Source organism: Prosopis cineraria, unplaced genomic scaffold (genome assembly GCF_029017545.1).
Source record: "Prosopis cineraria cultivar Desert tree isolate PC_DT_omini unplaced genomic scaffold, ASM2901754v1 PC13, whole genome shotgun sequence".
NCBI classification, from domain to species: domain Eukaryota; kingdom Viridiplantae; phylum Streptophyta; class Magnoliopsida; order Fabales; family Fabaceae; genus Prosopis; species Prosopis cineraria.
The window spans coordinates 24958864-24977418 of NW_026555344.1; the positions used below are offsets into that span (position 1 = coordinate 24958864).

Consider the following 18555-nt stretch of genomic DNA (forward strand, 5'->3'; position numbering starts at 1 on the left):
ATATACAATTAACGTAATAGATTTTATCATTATTGGGCACAGTTATATACCCAACACTACCTATGCCTAACATAACACTATAAACTCATTCTATTGATTAGTTTAGGATTTTCATTAACTTTATTAAATTTATTAGACTGAAAAAAGTCTAACTAAATCCACTCTAAGTCTCCATAGTCCATTATTTAACCATAAGGATTCTTTATTAGGTCTAGGTTTTCAAGTTAAATATCATATGAAAGACAAAGTTAATAAATTTCACAAAGGAAAACTAATTAAAGATCCAACCATTGAAAATACCAATGTGGATGTCATGAACCTGCTACCTTTTAGATAGATCCAACGGTAAACAAATTCACAAATAAAACTTTACTAAGACTACTTTGTGATAATGCAAAAACAGCTGAATGAATAAAAAAGTTAATAACTCCATAATTAGAAAACTAATAAATGATCCAACCATTGAAAAGGATGAATTAGATGTTACAAACATAATGACCAAATGTAATCTCGATCCAACGGTGAACAAATTCAAAAATATCAATTTATTGAGATTCATTTATGAAGATCTGAAAACATCTATGTTGATGACGAAGTTAATAACTCTCTAACTAGAAAACTAATCATTCATCTAACCATTGAAAATGATGAATTAGATGTTATGAACCTTATGACTAAATTTAAGTCCAATCCAATCATGAACAAATTTGTAAAGGTCAATTTATCAATGCCATTATGTGTAGATGTGAAAACTATTTTCTCTCGGCTTCTCTCTCAAATAACTGTAGCTTAACCCCATATATAATCTAACCTAATCTAACCCCTCACTTCTCTACTTAGCGAAACTTATATCGGGATTCAATATTGGGCCTTTTTTCATATAAGAAGGGTGCCCAAACTCATCAACCTCAATTTTCTTGAAAACACAATTTAATTATTAATTAAACATTATAATTTCCTTAGATTAAATTCCTAAATAAAAACTTAATCTTATAGTTTTCTTAAATTAAATTCTCAAATAAAAATAGGATGTTACAACTACATATCTATTATCCAAATTGATGCCCTTTACTTCTATTATTCTCTAATCATCTCTTCTCATTTTATTTAGGATATCCATCCTCATCAATAGTTGTCTAATTATTGAATTTCTTTGGGAAATACTTATTGTACTTATTTCATGCATGGTGATCAAGGATTATCTCGACCATAAGGGCTATGGATCATATATCTCTTGACTAAATCATGAAATTGTGGAGTTGGCTTTTTATCTAGTATCACTGTTGAAATCATTTTGTCTATTTCTTTTGGATCTTTCAACTTGATGCATTTGTCAAGAAATAAAATGTGAGCATGGGAAAGTCCTCTTTTCTAGAACTCAATAGTGTAAACTTCTGCATAGACATAAAAAATAAAGTAAAAAAATGTTACTTTGTAATAATTTTAAGGATTGAATATTATTAATTCAAAAGAAGGAAATATCTCATATACTTATATGGTACAACACATACCTGCACGAACTATATCAAAGATCTTTTTCTTCTTGATGGCTTTCATTAGTGCATGTAGTTTCATTTTGAAAACCATACACAATATATCTAGTCAGTCAGAAGGAGATAATGACTTACTTGTACAAAATCTTGTTATTTCTGGCCATGCTAGATTGCTTGTGAAAGTAATAAATATATCTAGATATCTTGCCCATATATTCATAGCATCTTGGTAATTTTATAGCATGTATCATGCACCTCCAATAAAAGGCCCCGGCAAAATTATGCATCTACCAATGGATGAAGCACTCTTCTCACCATTGAGTAATGCATCTGATAGCCCTTCTTATTGATCAACGTTAAGCTCCTTTTAGTGTGTTCTTATCCATCCTAGCCTTTGAGACTCAAGCATTGTATAATCATTTGCTATAATTTTTTTACTCAACCTGCACGTGGTAATGTAGATATCTCACTATCTCTTGTCATCAACCTATAAGAAAAATATAACATCCCGAAATTTTTTTAAGACTCGAATTTAATTTAAAAATAATATATATATATATAATTAAATTAAAATTAAGAATAATTTGATAAAAGTCCAGAGTTTAAACTTTATTAAGTAAAAGTTTAATTTTATTTTATTTTTAATTATGATAAAAATTATCAAAGTTACCCTAGTCTTTTGTGTTATAACAAAAAAATTTGGGCCTTCTTTGCAATTTTTCTCAAAGTATTTAGTTCAGTTTTTTTTTTTTAACATAATGCAGAAATGAAAAATGAAACAAAGAAAGGAAAAGAACAAGAACGCATGAGAGAGAGGAAACAAAGAGAAGAGCGAGTGATGATGAGAGAGGAGGAAGAGAGGAAAGTTAGGGCTCAAATTCAAGAGGCTAACTCAGTTGTGCATTAGGTAAGCTCCTTACTTCAATCATCTTCCTTTCCTCTTAGTTTTCTTAAACTTTTGGAAGAGAAAAATTTTGATTTTTGATCCCAATGGATTAGTTCTTATAAGCTTTCATTTTTTTGGGTCCTAAAGATATTGTTTGGAGCTTCTATATAGTGTTATAATGTTTTGAGTGGACAATTGGATGAAAGAAGAAAATTTTAGGCAAAAATTAAACCCCCAATAGATTGGGTTTTGCTCTTCAATGGTTTAATCCTATTTATTTGGTAATAATTGTGCCATTTGAATCTAATAAAATTTAAATTAAGCTTTGGTTTTCATTATAAAGGCAAATTGTGAAAGTTGGTAATACTAAGTGAAGGTTTTTGATTGATTAAAAATTATATGATTTAAAAATTAGCCTATTGGTAGTTAATAAATGTTTTTTATGGTTAAATGGTACTATGTGAATGGTTAGTTTAATATTTGAACCATTTGAATAGAGTATGACTTATTAATCTAAGTTATATGGTATGAGTTATAATCTTTTTTTATATTATTTGTTATGATAATGATGTGGATCACTTATATATTATAAAAAATTATTGATAAAATTTATTTAGAGGATAAAGAGCAATTGATCATAAATTTAGCCTACTAAGTTTATTCAACGCACTCTCCGAGAGATAATATATAAAAAAAGTGCGGGTGGTTGACAATACATGATTACATCATAATTTGCCAAATGAAACATATGAAACAACGCTATATATATATATATATATATATATATATATTCTTATAATTAAAATTTTTTATACGGTACGTTTCTTGTCATGATTAGATCTCTCACATATTACATATTCTTATATTTTATATGTTTGGATTCGTATCCAAGTTATCGCATTTAAATTATTATAATTCCATCTACTAGAATCAACACCTGTTGGTATCTCACATATTATATTGATTAAGTTATAAGACAAGTAGCTCTTTACATGAAGATAAGTGAGTTTAATACTTATAACTTAAGAATTTACGTTTGTTACTGATAAATCTTAATATTTATTTAAGTATTAATATATAGATTCAAAAGATAGTTGAATATTAAATTTTAAGGAACTTTTCTTAAATATAATAAAAATATAGGTCAAAGCCTGATGCATAAAAAATTGTTAAATGAAGAGGGATGAAGTAGGAGACTTGTTAAGATACACGTTTAGAATGTGAGAGCGTTTTTTAACATGGCATAACTTGTTCTTTTACTTGGCAAGAGAGAAAAGTGAAAGGGAGGGAAAAGTGAAGAGAAAATGACATTTCTCTTCAAATAACATGTGGAACCACATATTTTTACCTTCAACTTTTTTTTTCAAATATTGAGAAAACTATAAAGCGTGGCATATGTTAACAATATGAGCCCTTAAGCATCATTTCAAGTAAGAGTGAAAATAGGTTATGCCTCTGTTAGATTTATAGGCATATGCCCTGGTCTTCTTCAGGCCTAGGCCTAGCCTACAAGGTTAATAAGTCAGCTTATTTACAAACATACATATAAACATATATACTTCCATATTATATAATACATATTACACACACATCAGTTTCACAATTTAATTTTTAATTAATCTATTTTTAATTATGAATTATGTTTTCAATGAGATTGGATTTATATATTAATTTTAATGTTATTACTTTATTATTGTATTGTATTGTAATTGATAAGTTCTTTTAATTATTAAATATATAAGAATGTCAATTCTAAAGTGGAGGGAAATTATAATTAAAATGGAGGGAAGCAACAAGAAGAAATCAAAAAGATTTATAGGTAAGTTTAAAAGTTGAGTGTTTTTTTCAAAGTCTTTTCACGTTTTTGCTATTTAAGATATCCTCACAGTCGATAGCAATAAAATTAATCTTTTAAAAAATCTGAGCACCATTTAAAGAGTTATCCTCTTTCAAAAGTTATATCCTTGAATGAGTTAGTGATTAGCAATTGGGACTTCTCAAGATCAATTAACATAACTTTCTTATGTCTAAGCAAGTTAGAGTTTCAGAGACCACAATTGCACATGTAGGAATGATGGTGCATTCTTTAAAGAATAAGTACACAAAGAGCACTCTAACAATAAGGGGAAAAAACAAAGTAATGAGCCTCAATTAACATGAATCACTATCATTATATTAGATGAGCAAATTTTAAATTCATAATAGAGCGTCACATTCTACCTTATAAATAGCAGGGACGTAGCTATGACTAATCCCCTGAAGAATTTCAATGCCATTCAAAAAATTATCTTCTCTTAAATAATATTTTTTCATACACATCTTTAGAAATTGAATTTTAAAAATGATATTTAAAGGATTGATTTGCGCTCATTCTAGGGCCACAGTTGTGCCTTGTCGAGTGAATATGCCAGAATAAGTGCTCCACGTTTTACTAATTTCCCTAAAGGTCGGGCCTCAAAGTATTAGCTGTGTGGGCTTGTTGCATAGATTCTTCGAGTTGGGTTCTAACGTTCTTAGCTCTTAGCCCATAATGCAACTCCAGTCCAGACAACAAGTATCTAATAATTTTTTATTTTTACTATTTGAAGTTTTACGAGTAATCTTGAAAATAATAAATGGAGGTTTTTTCGGGTTACCTACATATTTTCTTCTATTAAAGATAATCCTATTCAAGATATGATTGAATGCTACGTCGGAATATTTGATTTTTTTTTTTACAAATTTAATAATATTGTGACATTTTCAAGGCATAAAAATATTAAAAATACCTCATGTAAGGGAGTACTTCCCGTTCCTTGCGTTTCTTCTTAAGGATCTTCTAGAAATTTTCCCTTAATCCTGCTTACAAGATCCCTCTTTAATTTGTTTACTGCAGTTATTAAAAAAATGTCCTTTGTTGCACCGCAATTTTTGTGGTCAATAAAAAGTGAAATTATAATAAATTATTTTTGTGATAATGGATCCTAATAAAATTATGAAAAAATAATATAAATTGTTAACAAATTTAATACAATTTATCAAATAATCTCTTTAATTATTTAAAGTATAAAACTTAGGTTTAATCTGAAGGTTACTTCCAATATTTTTGGCCAGCAAAACAAGGTTGCAGGGAAGGGGACAAACCCTTTCAGCATGTATTTTTAAGAGAGAATTGTATTCAAATCTAACTCAACTCAATTAATTGCTCCTAGGCCTGTTGTGTTGTCATTCTCTTAAACTCAATTGTTGATGGATCTGTGAGTAATTAATTATATTGAGTGAGATCTTAAAATATTTCTTCCTATTTTTAATTATATACACTCTGCGAATCACATTTGAATAAATTAAATTTAATTCAAATTTTAAGGGCTTTTTTTTTTTAAAAAAAAAAGGACCTCTTAACTTAGGAACTATGGTCAGTGGTTAGTGTAACCAGCTCATTGTTTTGGCATGTTCTAGTTACATGAAGGGATATTTGCATTTTCTGAAGAGTTCATAGTTTTATAATCCCAATCTTTTCTTTATAATTCTCCTAGAATAAAAAGGTTGTCCCTCTACTAAATCATCTTATGATGATATGAATGATAGAAATACTCATCCCTTAAACAAATACTTAGTACTCCTCTAGTCCTATTTATCTATATATATATATATGTATATAGTATTTATTTTAGTTCTATTTATAGGCCATTTCAATAATTATTGTATGCATTTTTACTATTTTACCCTTATTAAATGTTACAATATTTTGTTTTTAAAGTATATATTCAATAGGGTTCAAGCTAAAAATTTGTTAAACTTTTAAACAGAGTTAATGATATTTAAAATTTTTTATTTTAATAAAAATATTAAAAATGACTTATAAATAAAACAAAGAAAATAAGTGTTATTATTTTATAGTTTTCGTATCTAGCGTAGATTAAACATAATACATGAAAGGGTTATATCATTTATTTTCCATAACTTAAGAGAGATTTTTTTCCATTACAGGTAGAGGATCCTATAAAAAGAGGGGCTTATAATTTTTTTATACTTAACTTCGTATATTTAAAATGTTTATTTTCAATTAAATCAAGATATAAGAATTTTTTTATAAATTATTTGTTTTATAATAAATTATTGTTATTAATATTATAGATATAATAAAATTCATATATCCTGATTTGATAGGATAAAAATATATTAAATATATAAGGCTTACTATATAAGTCTTGTAAAAGAAAAAGCTATTAAATTATGATAATTTAAAAATCTAAGAAAGAAAACACGAAGCAACTATCGTGAAGCAAAGTTCTTAACGTCATATATTTATGTCTCACCAAAAGTAACCTAAACGGAATCAAATCTACACAACTAGATTAGTTGAAGTCATCTCAACTTCTTTTTTACTTCCCAAGTCACTTGTATATAAGATTTGGATCCTCTCACAAAAACGTTATATATATATATATATACATACATACATACATATATAGCTTCAGTTCAGAATCAGAACATTTTATTTTAGCTCCAAAAATGGCTTCGTCTGTCTCCACTACGCCATACCCAATCAAAACGATCGTCGTTTTGGTTCAAGAGAACCGTTCCTTCGACCACATCCTTGGTTGGATGAAGTCTCTGAACCCAGAAATCGACGGCGTTACTGGATCGGAGTCAAACCCGGTGTCGACCTCCGACCCAGGGTCGAACCGGATCTTCTTTCAGGACCATTCAGTGTACGTGGAGCCGGATCCGGGGCACTCGATCCAGGACATATACGAGCAGGTGTTCGGGGAGCCGTGGAGTGAGGCGTCGGCGGTGAAGAAGCTTCCGGCAAAGATGGAAGGATTTGTGCAGAACGCGGGGAGGCAGAAGGAAGGGAAGGAGATGGTGGAGACGGTGATGAACGGGTTCAAACCGGGTCGGGTTCCGGTGTATGAAGAGTTGGTGAAGGAGTTTGCGGTGTGTGACCGGTGGTTCGCATCGGTGCCGGCGTCGACACAGCCGAACCGGATGTTCGTGCACTCGGCGACATCGCACGGGCTGACGAGCAACGACACGAAGAAGCTGATCGGAGGTCTGCCGCAGAAGACGATATTTGATTCGTTGGAAGAAAATGGATTCACTTTTGGGATTTATTTTCAGTCGGTTCCCTCCACTCTTTTCTACAGGTACGTGCACCTTTCCCTTTCTTCTACGTCTTGTTTACATAAAGCTTTTTTTTTTTTTTTTTGGCCAACTTGGGAGGGTGGAGGGGGAAAAAAACAAAAGAAAAACCTTCGTGACTATGAAGTATGAACAATCCATAACTATAATGGGCAAATGGCAAGCATATAGTTATATGTTACGTATGTAACAAAAACTGGAAAAAACAAAAATAGTCCATAACTATGATACACTCTCACGTCTCAAAATATAATACATTTTTTAAATAAAATGTACAAAAATTTAAAGTATTTTAGGCTTTTCAATAATCAATGTGTGCTTAATGGTATTTTTCTAAAAATACTTTTAATTAAGGTATAATTAATAAATTTGTTAATAGATATATCCTATTAAAAAGGGTAAGTATAAAGAAATTGTATAAATTTAAAAACAGTTAACTAATCTACTGAGAATATAATTCAGTTAAAACATAAAAGTACTTATAATATTGATTTTTTTTTCCTTAACTTACATGATGGATTTGTAATGGAGAAGAATGTACATGCATGCATTAAGAAATAAAACTCACAAATGTAAATAGTGGAAGTTTTTGCTATACATGCATAAAAACACAAAATAAGCCGTAAGTTTTTAAGGTTTGGGACATGCTATAAATAAATATAATGTGTGTGTGTGTAGTTGTAATCGTGGACTTAAGAAATCCCACATAAGAAGCCGAAATTTTTAGTGTTATGTTATTATTTTTTTGACAGAAGAAAGGCATAAAGTCTGAAAGAAGTCTTGTTGATTTAAATATTTATTCAAGCTGTTCAGTACTATACAGTGGGTTTTGATTTATTGACCATGGGTTCATTTTCGTAAAATCCAAGTTATGCAATATAATTAATTTGTTGAAAGTATAAAAAGAATATTCCTGTGTCACTTGTAGCTGACAAACGACCTTACCTAAGTTAATTTTAATTATTCTTCTCATGTAAACAAGTTTGTTAAAACTAATTGGAGTTTTTTGAACTTTTCAAAGGTTGTTATAATTATTAACTCTTCAAAGTTACCTTCATTAAAGTGTAATATAATTTCTTAATTATATTTCTCTTTTTTTTATACAATTAATTATATTTTTAATTAGTCCCCCCGCCACCATTACTTTTTATTATTTAATTAGAGGAAAATGTGATAAAATATTTAATACTGCCTAAATTTCGTAAAGTTGCTTACCAAATTTTTTTTTTTTTTTAGAATGCGATTGCATACATAGATATAAAGAAGATTTGAAATTAGTTGATTTCTTGTGACATAGAGCATATCATAATAAGTTTCATATTTTACATTGATTAATTGTTAATAATGACGATTATTTACTTTTTATAATTGAAAGCAACCATGTATAAAATATATGTGAAATAAATAACACATATATAGTATTTTTTCCACATATATAATATTTTTATTTAACTCCCCCTTTTAAACTTAAGAATGTTGTTGTAATCGTCTGACTTCTGGATTTGAGTTAATTATTATTTCCTACATGAATGACCTAAAAAAAAAAAAAGAGTTCTCAAGCATATTCTAGAGACAGAACTGTGGATATTCTCCGTTCTAAAATTTTCTTGTCTCTATTGTGTTATATATATATATATATATATATATATATTATACTCTTAAATTTCTTAAAAACACATTATTGTTTCATTCTTTTTTTAAGATCAATATGTTTTAGTTCAAATGAAAAGTAATCCAACAAAAAGTAATTGATCTTTCAATCCTCCCCTTTATTTGAAAAGTTAGATTGTAAATTTCTTAAAAAGATTAGAAATATTTTTAAATATTTTATTCGAATTATATAAATACTGAAAAAATTTTAAATTTTATTTAAACTATAAATACAGGACAATATTATATTTTTGATTGTATATATTATTTTATATAGTTATGGTGGTCATAACTATTTTATTTTTTTATTATTTTATTCTTTGATAAATTTTGATATATCTTTATTTTATTTTCTTATAAATTCCGGTAGATCTTTTTTCCTTATATAAATATATCTCATCTTGATAGATCTTTTTTCCTTGATATATACTATTTTTACAAATTGTAGTAACTATAAAATTTAGATCCTCTATTAATCTGAATACATAATAATGTATTAAAAAAATTAAACAGAGATGTTAAATTAAATTGAATTATTTTTAAAAACCATGATATATATTTAAAAAAAAATATAAATTGTCTTGAAGGCTTGCAACTTGGTGATTCGTGTGTTACACGTTAAAACTTTCAAAAAGCAAATTCGAATTGGCAGAAAAGACTTGAATGCAAAAGAAATTGGCATAAAAGACAAAAAGAAATATCATGATACTAATTTTTAACAAACTTAGGAATCCTACGAAGCAGGATTTAACAAAAATTTAGAACTCTTATATATATATATATACAATTAGTTATATTGATTTTATTTTACAGAATATAATTACATTTTTTAATGATATGTACTAAACAAATTTCTTTAATGTAAGTATTTGTCTTTTTTAGTATACTATAGACTCCAAATCCAAGTCTTGTAAAGTATAAATCGAAAATAATTCTATGGCTTAACTTCTTTCACTCATTTCATGAGAATTGAATTCTCGAATTAGATGAATTCTCGAATTATAAGAATTAAATCAAAAAAATTTAAGTAGTATATTATATGATTAAAAATGAAATTTTTCCTTAAAATTTAAATTATTTCAAATTACTATTTTTTATTTTATAGTAAAATTTATTAATTCTTACTAATTAAATTAAACTCATAAGAGATTTATGCAATTTGCTCCCGTGGTATTAATTTCAATAAAAATATTTTAGCCAAAAAAATTCAATAAAATTATCTCTTTTTTTCCACATAAAATAATAGAAACTATTGTAGATGATAAATGATAATATAAATATACCAAATATTGCATATATCAATCTTTGTGTGTCCCTTATTCGTACTAAACGGCAGCGTTTAAAGTGAACCTTGCAATGTTGCAGGAACCTGAGGAAGCTGAAGAACGTAGACAACTTGCACTCGTTCGATCTATCCTTCAAGAAGCATTGCGCAGAAGGGAAGCTTCCAAACTACGTCGTATTGGAGCAAAGGTTCTGGGACTTGCTCTCCATTCCTGGCAACGACGATCATCCTTCCCACGACGTCTCCAAGGGCCAAAATTTCATCAAAGAAGTCTACGAATCCCTCAGATCAGGCCCTCAATGGAATGAAATGCTCTTCGTCATCATTTACGACGAGCACGGAGGGTTCTTCGACCACGTTCCGACTCCGGTCACTGGTGTCCCCAGCCCCGATGGGATTGTTGGCCCCGACCCTTTTAAGTTTCAGTTCGATCGTCTTGGTGTTAGGGTTCCAGCACTCTTCATTTCTCCTTGGATTGAACCTGGCACAGGTAAATATATATATAATATATATAAGCAGGATCGACGCATTGTCATGTTTATGAGAGATTTCTGTGATAATGTAGTCGTCAATTCAATGTTGTTGCAGTGTTGCATGAACCATCTGGGCCAGAAGCAACGTCACATTACGAGCATTCGTCTGTACTTGGGACTGTGAAGAAGATATTCAACCTGCCCGAGTTCTTGACGAAGCGTGATGCATGGGCTGGAACATTCGAGGTTCTTTTAACTAGATCAACTCCACGAACTGATTGCCCTGGTAATTCTAAACCTTTACGTTCCTGCACATATACACACACACATAGACAACCAAACTAAATTAAATTTCTCTACAAAATCATATATTAATATATTCAGAAACAATGAGAAAAAGAATCAGAATGTGCATTGAAACACGTGTTTTGTTCTTCACACACTTAGCTCATTCGGTCATTTGGATTCATCCTTTCTTTATCTCTCTCTTACTGCACTTTATGCAGTTAATTAGAATTTGAATTCAACTAGGATAACTATGAACATCATTGAGATGTTGTCTTGGTGATTTTCTCGAGTTATACAGTTCATATGAGTCAAAAATATATGGATCCCTGAAATGGGATATGGATTCTATGAGTATCCCAAATCATTTTATTTAGTGAACGTTCACATTGTAGTCTTAAGATTTCATCAACACTTAAAACTTCATGGTTTTCCAGAAATAAATGAAACAGTGAACTAAAAAGACAATTATATGATGGGAATGGTTTCCATGCAGAGCACATGTGATGAGCATTTGGTTCTCATCACTTGAAGAACAGGAGTATCAGTAATTTAAAGCAAGAAACTTTCATTTTAATAAAACGCATGGTCGTTTTAAAATTGGTCCTTCGTTTTTCCGTCCTCTATTCTCCATGATTGACTCTCCATTAAGTTATGCCTTTTCTTCGCATAAGAGACCCAATTTCCTCTGCTCCAAAATGAATACTTGTATGTTCTTAGGTGGCCCGTTTAGATTTTCAAGGTTAATTGACAAAACCATTGCAATATATATTATCAACGTTTCATGTCAAGACATTAAGGGCATACATCTGGAAAAGAGAGGCACTCAAGTCTATTATGTGAACTGATGAGGTTGATGATGATGGTGTGCGGATGTGGCCATGCGTGTAAGAACTAGATGAAGGCTAGATTAATTTGATTAGGTGGAGGAAGTTTCTTCATTTTCATGATTCGGATCTTCTTTTTCCCTACCTCATGTCATCACGCCCGGCAATCTTTTAGACAACCAATCAGTTTCACAATGCAGAGAGGCTTCAAAAACTCTTCCACATCCACGGCATCCCGTCGCCAAGACCTTCACCGTCATCCGTCGTCGAATCCCCTCCTGTTCCTATACCCCAGCCTTAACCTTTTCACTTACGTTCAGTGATGCTAAAAGGCCCCAAAAATAAACCAGCAACAAACAGAGGTCCGTCTACGGTTCTCAGCAACCGAGGTGATCATCCATCAAATAAAATTTGGGCCATCCAGATTTAATTTGGATGGCCCATGTTTTTTTAATTTTTAATTTTAATTTATATTTATATTTATTAAAATAAAAATTTTATAATTTTTTATAAATAAGTTTATCATCAATTTGGATAGTATTAATTTAATTTAAGTGATCTAATTTAATATTATAATTTCTTAAATTGACTAGCTACTATGTACTCTGAATAGTTCATATTTGATATTAAATGTTTATCTGTAAGGTCCAAATTCAAATTTTTTATTTTTTATTTTGATGATTACAATATTAAATATATATATATATATATATATAATCTTTTAATTATAACTTTTTAAAAATATTTTTTTAAAAAAATTAAAAGTCAAAAATTTTAAATCTGAATTGTATAAAATACATCTGGATAGTTAATATATAAAAATATAAAAATTTTATTATTAAATTAGACTCTTCAAATTAAATATAGACTAGATTAATCAAAAAATATTTATTGGAACTTTTTTTATAATTTTTACAAATTTTTATTTTTAAAAAAATATAAAATAAAAATATTAAATTATTTTTTTAAATCTGGATCATCTAGATTAATCCAAATTAAAAATATGAATGATTTAGATTACATCACCTTGATGAATGCCATGGTCATCACCCAAGATGGTTCCAACAAATAGCTATGATATGTGCTCCATGAACAACGGCTAAGATTCTTCCTCCTTTAATGAAAACGATGTGTTTGGGTGCTCATCACCTGGTGAGCACGGAAACCAATTCCTATTATATGATCATACATTTCAACAATTTCTCCTAGTCATATGAGCTAATGAATTAAGATATGAGGCACAATAAAATGTAGAGTGATAATTTGGTATTATTTCTGTATCTTGTACCTATATCTTTGGTAGCTGTTCAATTAAATTGACAATTTTTCTAATGTCATGTGAGACACTCACTTGGTGAGAATATTTGTCACACTTAACAAATCTGAATCCCCTAAAATGTGGGATCCAAAATTTGCTCATAGCAAATTATTTGTGATGGAACTTTCAATATCCATTGTAACATTGTGCGACGCCACTTTGAGTTGAAAACATCGTCCCACTTTGGGGATGGAATCCAAATAATAAGTATTAAGCATAAAAAATATTGAGTTTGGACTTTGACAAATAAAAAAAAAAATTATTTTTACCTCTCAACTTTACTTAAATGATCCATGGACACTTTAAACTCAATTATAAGTCAATTATATCCTTCAATGTTAGAGTTTCATTGCCTCAGTACCTTTGAAATTAATTTTCCACTCTTGAGCCCACATTTTACTGAGTTGGCTTTTTTTTTAATATTTTTTAATGACAAAATATAATGGTGTACCCAATTTATTTCTCATATTATTATACACCTCACCTCCCGTCTCTGTCCACCTCTCTCCTCTCTCTCCTTCTCTGTCCAAGATCAAAATCTTATTTGTTTGTGAGGATAAGCAATTTTCGTCGAAATCAAATTCTTATTTAGTTGTGAGGAATTAATGTGGTTGAAGCAAAAAGAGATACGGCAAGGTAGGCAACGAAAATAAGACTTTACTTTTAAAATCTCTCCTCTCTTGGAGAGAAAAGTTGAGGGAGGAATGTGATGAGTCTCATCTTATTTTCTTTCTCACTTTTCTTTCCTCTTGCTCACTTTTTCTTCTTCACTTAAACATAGAATTTTTTTTTTATTTTTTTCATATTTTTTTTTTCAACCAAACAGAACATTATTGCTTGGGCAGTGCAATGATATTATGCATAACTAAATTATGTTAAAAGTATTGCAAGGTGAGTTGGGCAGCTTGTTGGTTTCTTAACATTAAAGCCCACTAGGTTGCGCATTAGATTCCTGCTGGCTTAGTAATGAGTTATATATATGTGTGTATATATATATATATATATATATATTGTTTTTCTTAATTAAAAAATTATTACTGAATTTAATAGTTTGTTTTTTGCTTTTCATAGTTAAAAAATTTAAAATTATGTGAACGAATTTCTTATCATATCTAGATTAATAATTTAATAAGGAAGTTATGTTGCAGATTTGCAACATTTATTTTTAATTATGATTATTATATATAATATTATAAACATATAACATTTTGTTAATTGTAATAATTAACTTGTATAATTCAAAACAAGTATTACTATATATGTACACTTAATTCCCATTATAATTAAAATTAGCCTATGCACTGAAATTAATAGAATTTAAAATATATAATTTCATACAATTTTAATTTCATATCTATTTCAATTATAGAAAACTTGATAATTAAACTTTGTTAGATTATTTGCAATGCATTTGTCACACAATTGGGATGACTCGTTCTGTGACATGAAGATTTGTCATAAATATTTCGAGATATAATATTCTGTTACAAATGCCGTCGCAAATTCTAAGATACAATTTTTTATCCCAAAATTCTGTCACAAATATTTAAGATGTTATATTCTACCCAAATGCCGTCACAAATATTTGGGACACATTTTGAAGCAAATTTGGGATGCCTTTGCGATGGGGTTTAATCCAACACAAAATGTGCGTTGCAAATCTCTTATTTTCTAGTAATGTTACTATAGTTATCAAACTCCCGAACTGTCTCTACAAGTTTAACGTTTTTACATTTTTAATTTATAAAATTATGTCAACTCACTTATAAATTTGGACTGGATATAAATTCAGTTAAATTCATGAGTTTATCTTTAAGTTTACCATTTTTACATTTTCAACTTATAAAATTGTATTAATTAATTCATAAACTCGGACTAAATATAAGTGTGATTAAACTTGTTAAGCTAGTCAAATTTTTTTTTTTTTTTGAGTTGAGTGAATTAAGTGTAAACTATAAAGAATTCAGTTCATAAAAGTTATAGGACTTGGTTCCAAAAAAAGAACTTAAAATGCAAAAATTAATATTAATAAAAAAGAAAACAAAAATACCAAAAATAAGTTCCCCTATTTTAAAATTTGTATGTCTTGTATATGATAATTTATCAATGTATATGGATTTAATTTTAATGATTTATATTTTTAATATATTTAAATTAAATTACAATCATATTTTAATGGTTATTTGTTAATAAAAGTAAACTCTTACGAGTTTACGATCTAAGTTTGCAATATGAGTTTACTTAAATTTATGAGTTTAATAACCTTGAATGTTACTACTATGTGGGTCCTAAAAAAATCAAGTACTCCATCATGTATTTGATGAAATCAGATCACTTTAGTAATATATCAGGGAATCTGTGTTAAACGTTGTTCATTAAACCCATATAAATCTTTGTTGCGAATGTGCAGTGACTTTGCCAGAACCAGTGAAACTGAGAGAGGCTGAAGCAAAAGAAAATACAAAACTAAGTGACTTTCAAGTAGAACTGGTGCAGCTAGCAGCAACGCTGAATGGGGATCACAAGAAAGATATATACCCTCACAAGTTAATAGAGGGCCTGAACGTTGCAGACGCAGTGAAATATGTTGAAGAAGCATTCAAGTTTTTCATGGGTGAGTGCGAGAAAGCAAAACAAAGTGGTGTTGATGGATGTGAAATTGTTGAATGTGCAAATTCTTCCCAGTCTTATTCTGCTTCTGCTTCTACTACTTCACCAACACCAGTTCCTAAGAACAGCTTCTGGCACAAGATTCTTGGGTGTATATTCTGCGATCGAAGTGATTGATTCAGTCTTCGTTATTTGTCTCTAATTTCTCATCATTTTTTCCTGGAAAATCGGGCTTGGTCATTGTGTATTATTCAATTTGGTTATATATTGATTTGTGTGTGTGTGTGTGTGTGTTAAATAGATGGGCGTGGAGACATCATTCATGTGTTACAATTTAGTAGATAGAGGGCATCTGAACTCAAGTGAGAATTTGTTTGTTGTGGCCTGAACATTCTTGAAATTCATTCCTTTTCATGAATAAATAAAGAAAATATGGATTGTAACATCTATCCTAATTTATCATCATTATATGTGGGGCTATTATAGGTAGGGCAATGCATGTAATCCGGTCTTGCCTGAGCTAGTCGAGATGGAGGCTGTTGGGCTTCTCATCAAATTTATATATCCTAGAACTTTCTATTGTTGTGCATGTGATGATTATATTTATTAAGAATGAATCATATTATTATTTAACTTATAAATAATATGATATTGCGACGTACTATTGATGCTTATATTGATTGATATATTTTCAGTGTCTCGCCAACATTGCTTCAGAGGAGGTCTCATAGAAAATGTTGACTCACAAGTCACTAATTATGGAGGCTTTTTGTTTTAAATTTATTATTATTTGAATGAGAAGTTGCTATTAGTATTACTAAGCTGAAATATGCTGCTTCAAGGATCTTAATTCTCTAATGACACTTTTCTACAAGTACATCTTTACATCTTCTAACAAATTAACATCATTAAAAATCAAAGAGTCTTCTTTTATTTTTATTTTTTATTTTTGTAAAGTATTAGTGTGTGAGGACATAGCTAGAAATGTTGTAGGAAAAGTTTCATGCATTCTTGATGTGCACCACATGTTGCTTATCGATTATTCAAAATAGAGAAATAACTGAATTGTTTCTAATTTTTTTTTAAAAAATACATTTGCAAAGTTAACATAAAAAACGAAATTGCACAGAAATAATTCACTTGACCTATATATTGCCCTACACTTCTTGCTAGAGTGCGAAGAAGCTATGGAGATAATTTAAGGGTCGTTAGTTTTTTAAGAAAATCACTTATTTTTAAAAATCAATTTTATGACATTTTATTGTATTCGTCTAAACTTTTAAAAAATCAGAATTAAAAAATAAATTTATAATTGTTCCAAGAAATTACTTTCAAAACTTTTGAAAATAATTAAATGCAATGAATGAGAGAAAATATAAAAATATTATAAAATATGACTATAAAATTTGAAAATAATTAAATAATAAATGTTATTTACGAATGGAAATGCAAGGAAATATCGTAAAATCTGAAAGTCATAAAACTAATCATTTTTTATAATTATAACAAAATGTAAAATAATTTTTTTATAAAATCACCATAGTGAAACAAACCAACATGGGCTTATGTGTCAAGGTTGTCTCTACTTCCCTTTTCGTGCATTTCCCTCCATTTCCTCAAAATAACATCGTCTTGATTGGTAGTGAGAAAATTTAAAAGAAAATAAAGGTCTCATTTTCTCCTCTAGTTAGTGATGTTTCAAGAGTTTTCATTGTAATCGACGTTATCCTCACACAGCAAGAAAGGATTCTGATTGTAATTTGGTACATATATTACTCCAACTTGGTCTTGAATTTGATCATGCAAAAGAGCCTTCACAATATTGAATTGGCTGTGGTGGAAGAATAGGATTTGGTGTTGAAAACAAAGCTCTAATACGAGCAAGAAGAATGATTCTATCATATACTACAAATATATCTATTGCAAGGAAGGAATGAAAAAACTAGATAGATAGGATTTTAAAATTAAGAAACCTCATAAGGAAAGGAACAAGGTGTAAAGTGAAAATGATAGTTAAGAAAAATGAATGGAAGATAGAGTTAGTAAACTACTTTTAGACCATAATCATTTTTTAGACCATTTGTTAGTATCATAAATAAGATTACCCAAAGCATAAGGCTATGCTTTGGAAGCTGCTGACACAACTGGGATTAAGCAAAATGCCTCTTTAATTTAATGAGTAAATATGCATGAATGAGGGTTGATTTGGGGTATACCAAAAAGGAGATAAAGAGTTATCTAAGATCAAGGATGATATTAAGTGCCAACGTCATTATCACTCTGTGGCATGGTAGATAATTAATGGCCAAACTGAATAAATGGTTTATCTTGAATTGACTTCATCAACCATATGAATCCTTTATATCCAAAATTAAAACTTGAGACCTTGAGTCATTCTAATCTAGTTTTAGCACTAATAACTTGTAGTAACAGCTAAAACTAGTGGGTCAGGGTCCTAAAATTGCTTCTCTCGGACAAAACTACGTCAACTATACTGCATTTATTGCATGAAACATAGATAAATCATCGGTTACATAGCTATCATCACTCTGATAACTACAACAATGCCATACATTCGTGAAGCAAATGCAAACTGGGTAGCCC

At 29.4% G+C, this 18555-nt stretch overlaps 1 protein-coding gene across 1 annotated transcript; it reads left to right on the forward strand.

Moving 5' to 3' along the window:
• Positions 1-6753: 6753 nt before the first annotated feature.
• Positions 6754-16329, forward strand: LOC129291676 (non-specific phospholipase C3-like). The gene is made up of 4 exons (XM_054929154.1): positions 6754-7508; positions 10519-10928; positions 11027-11197; positions 15752-16329. Exons 1-4 carry the CDS (start codon positions 6874-6876, stop codon positions 16126-16128), a joined length of 1593 nt encoding a protein of 530 aa, XP_054785129.1. The 5' UTR covers positions 6754-6873; the 3' UTR covers positions 16129-16329.
• Positions 16330-18555: the final 2226 nt, after the last annotated feature.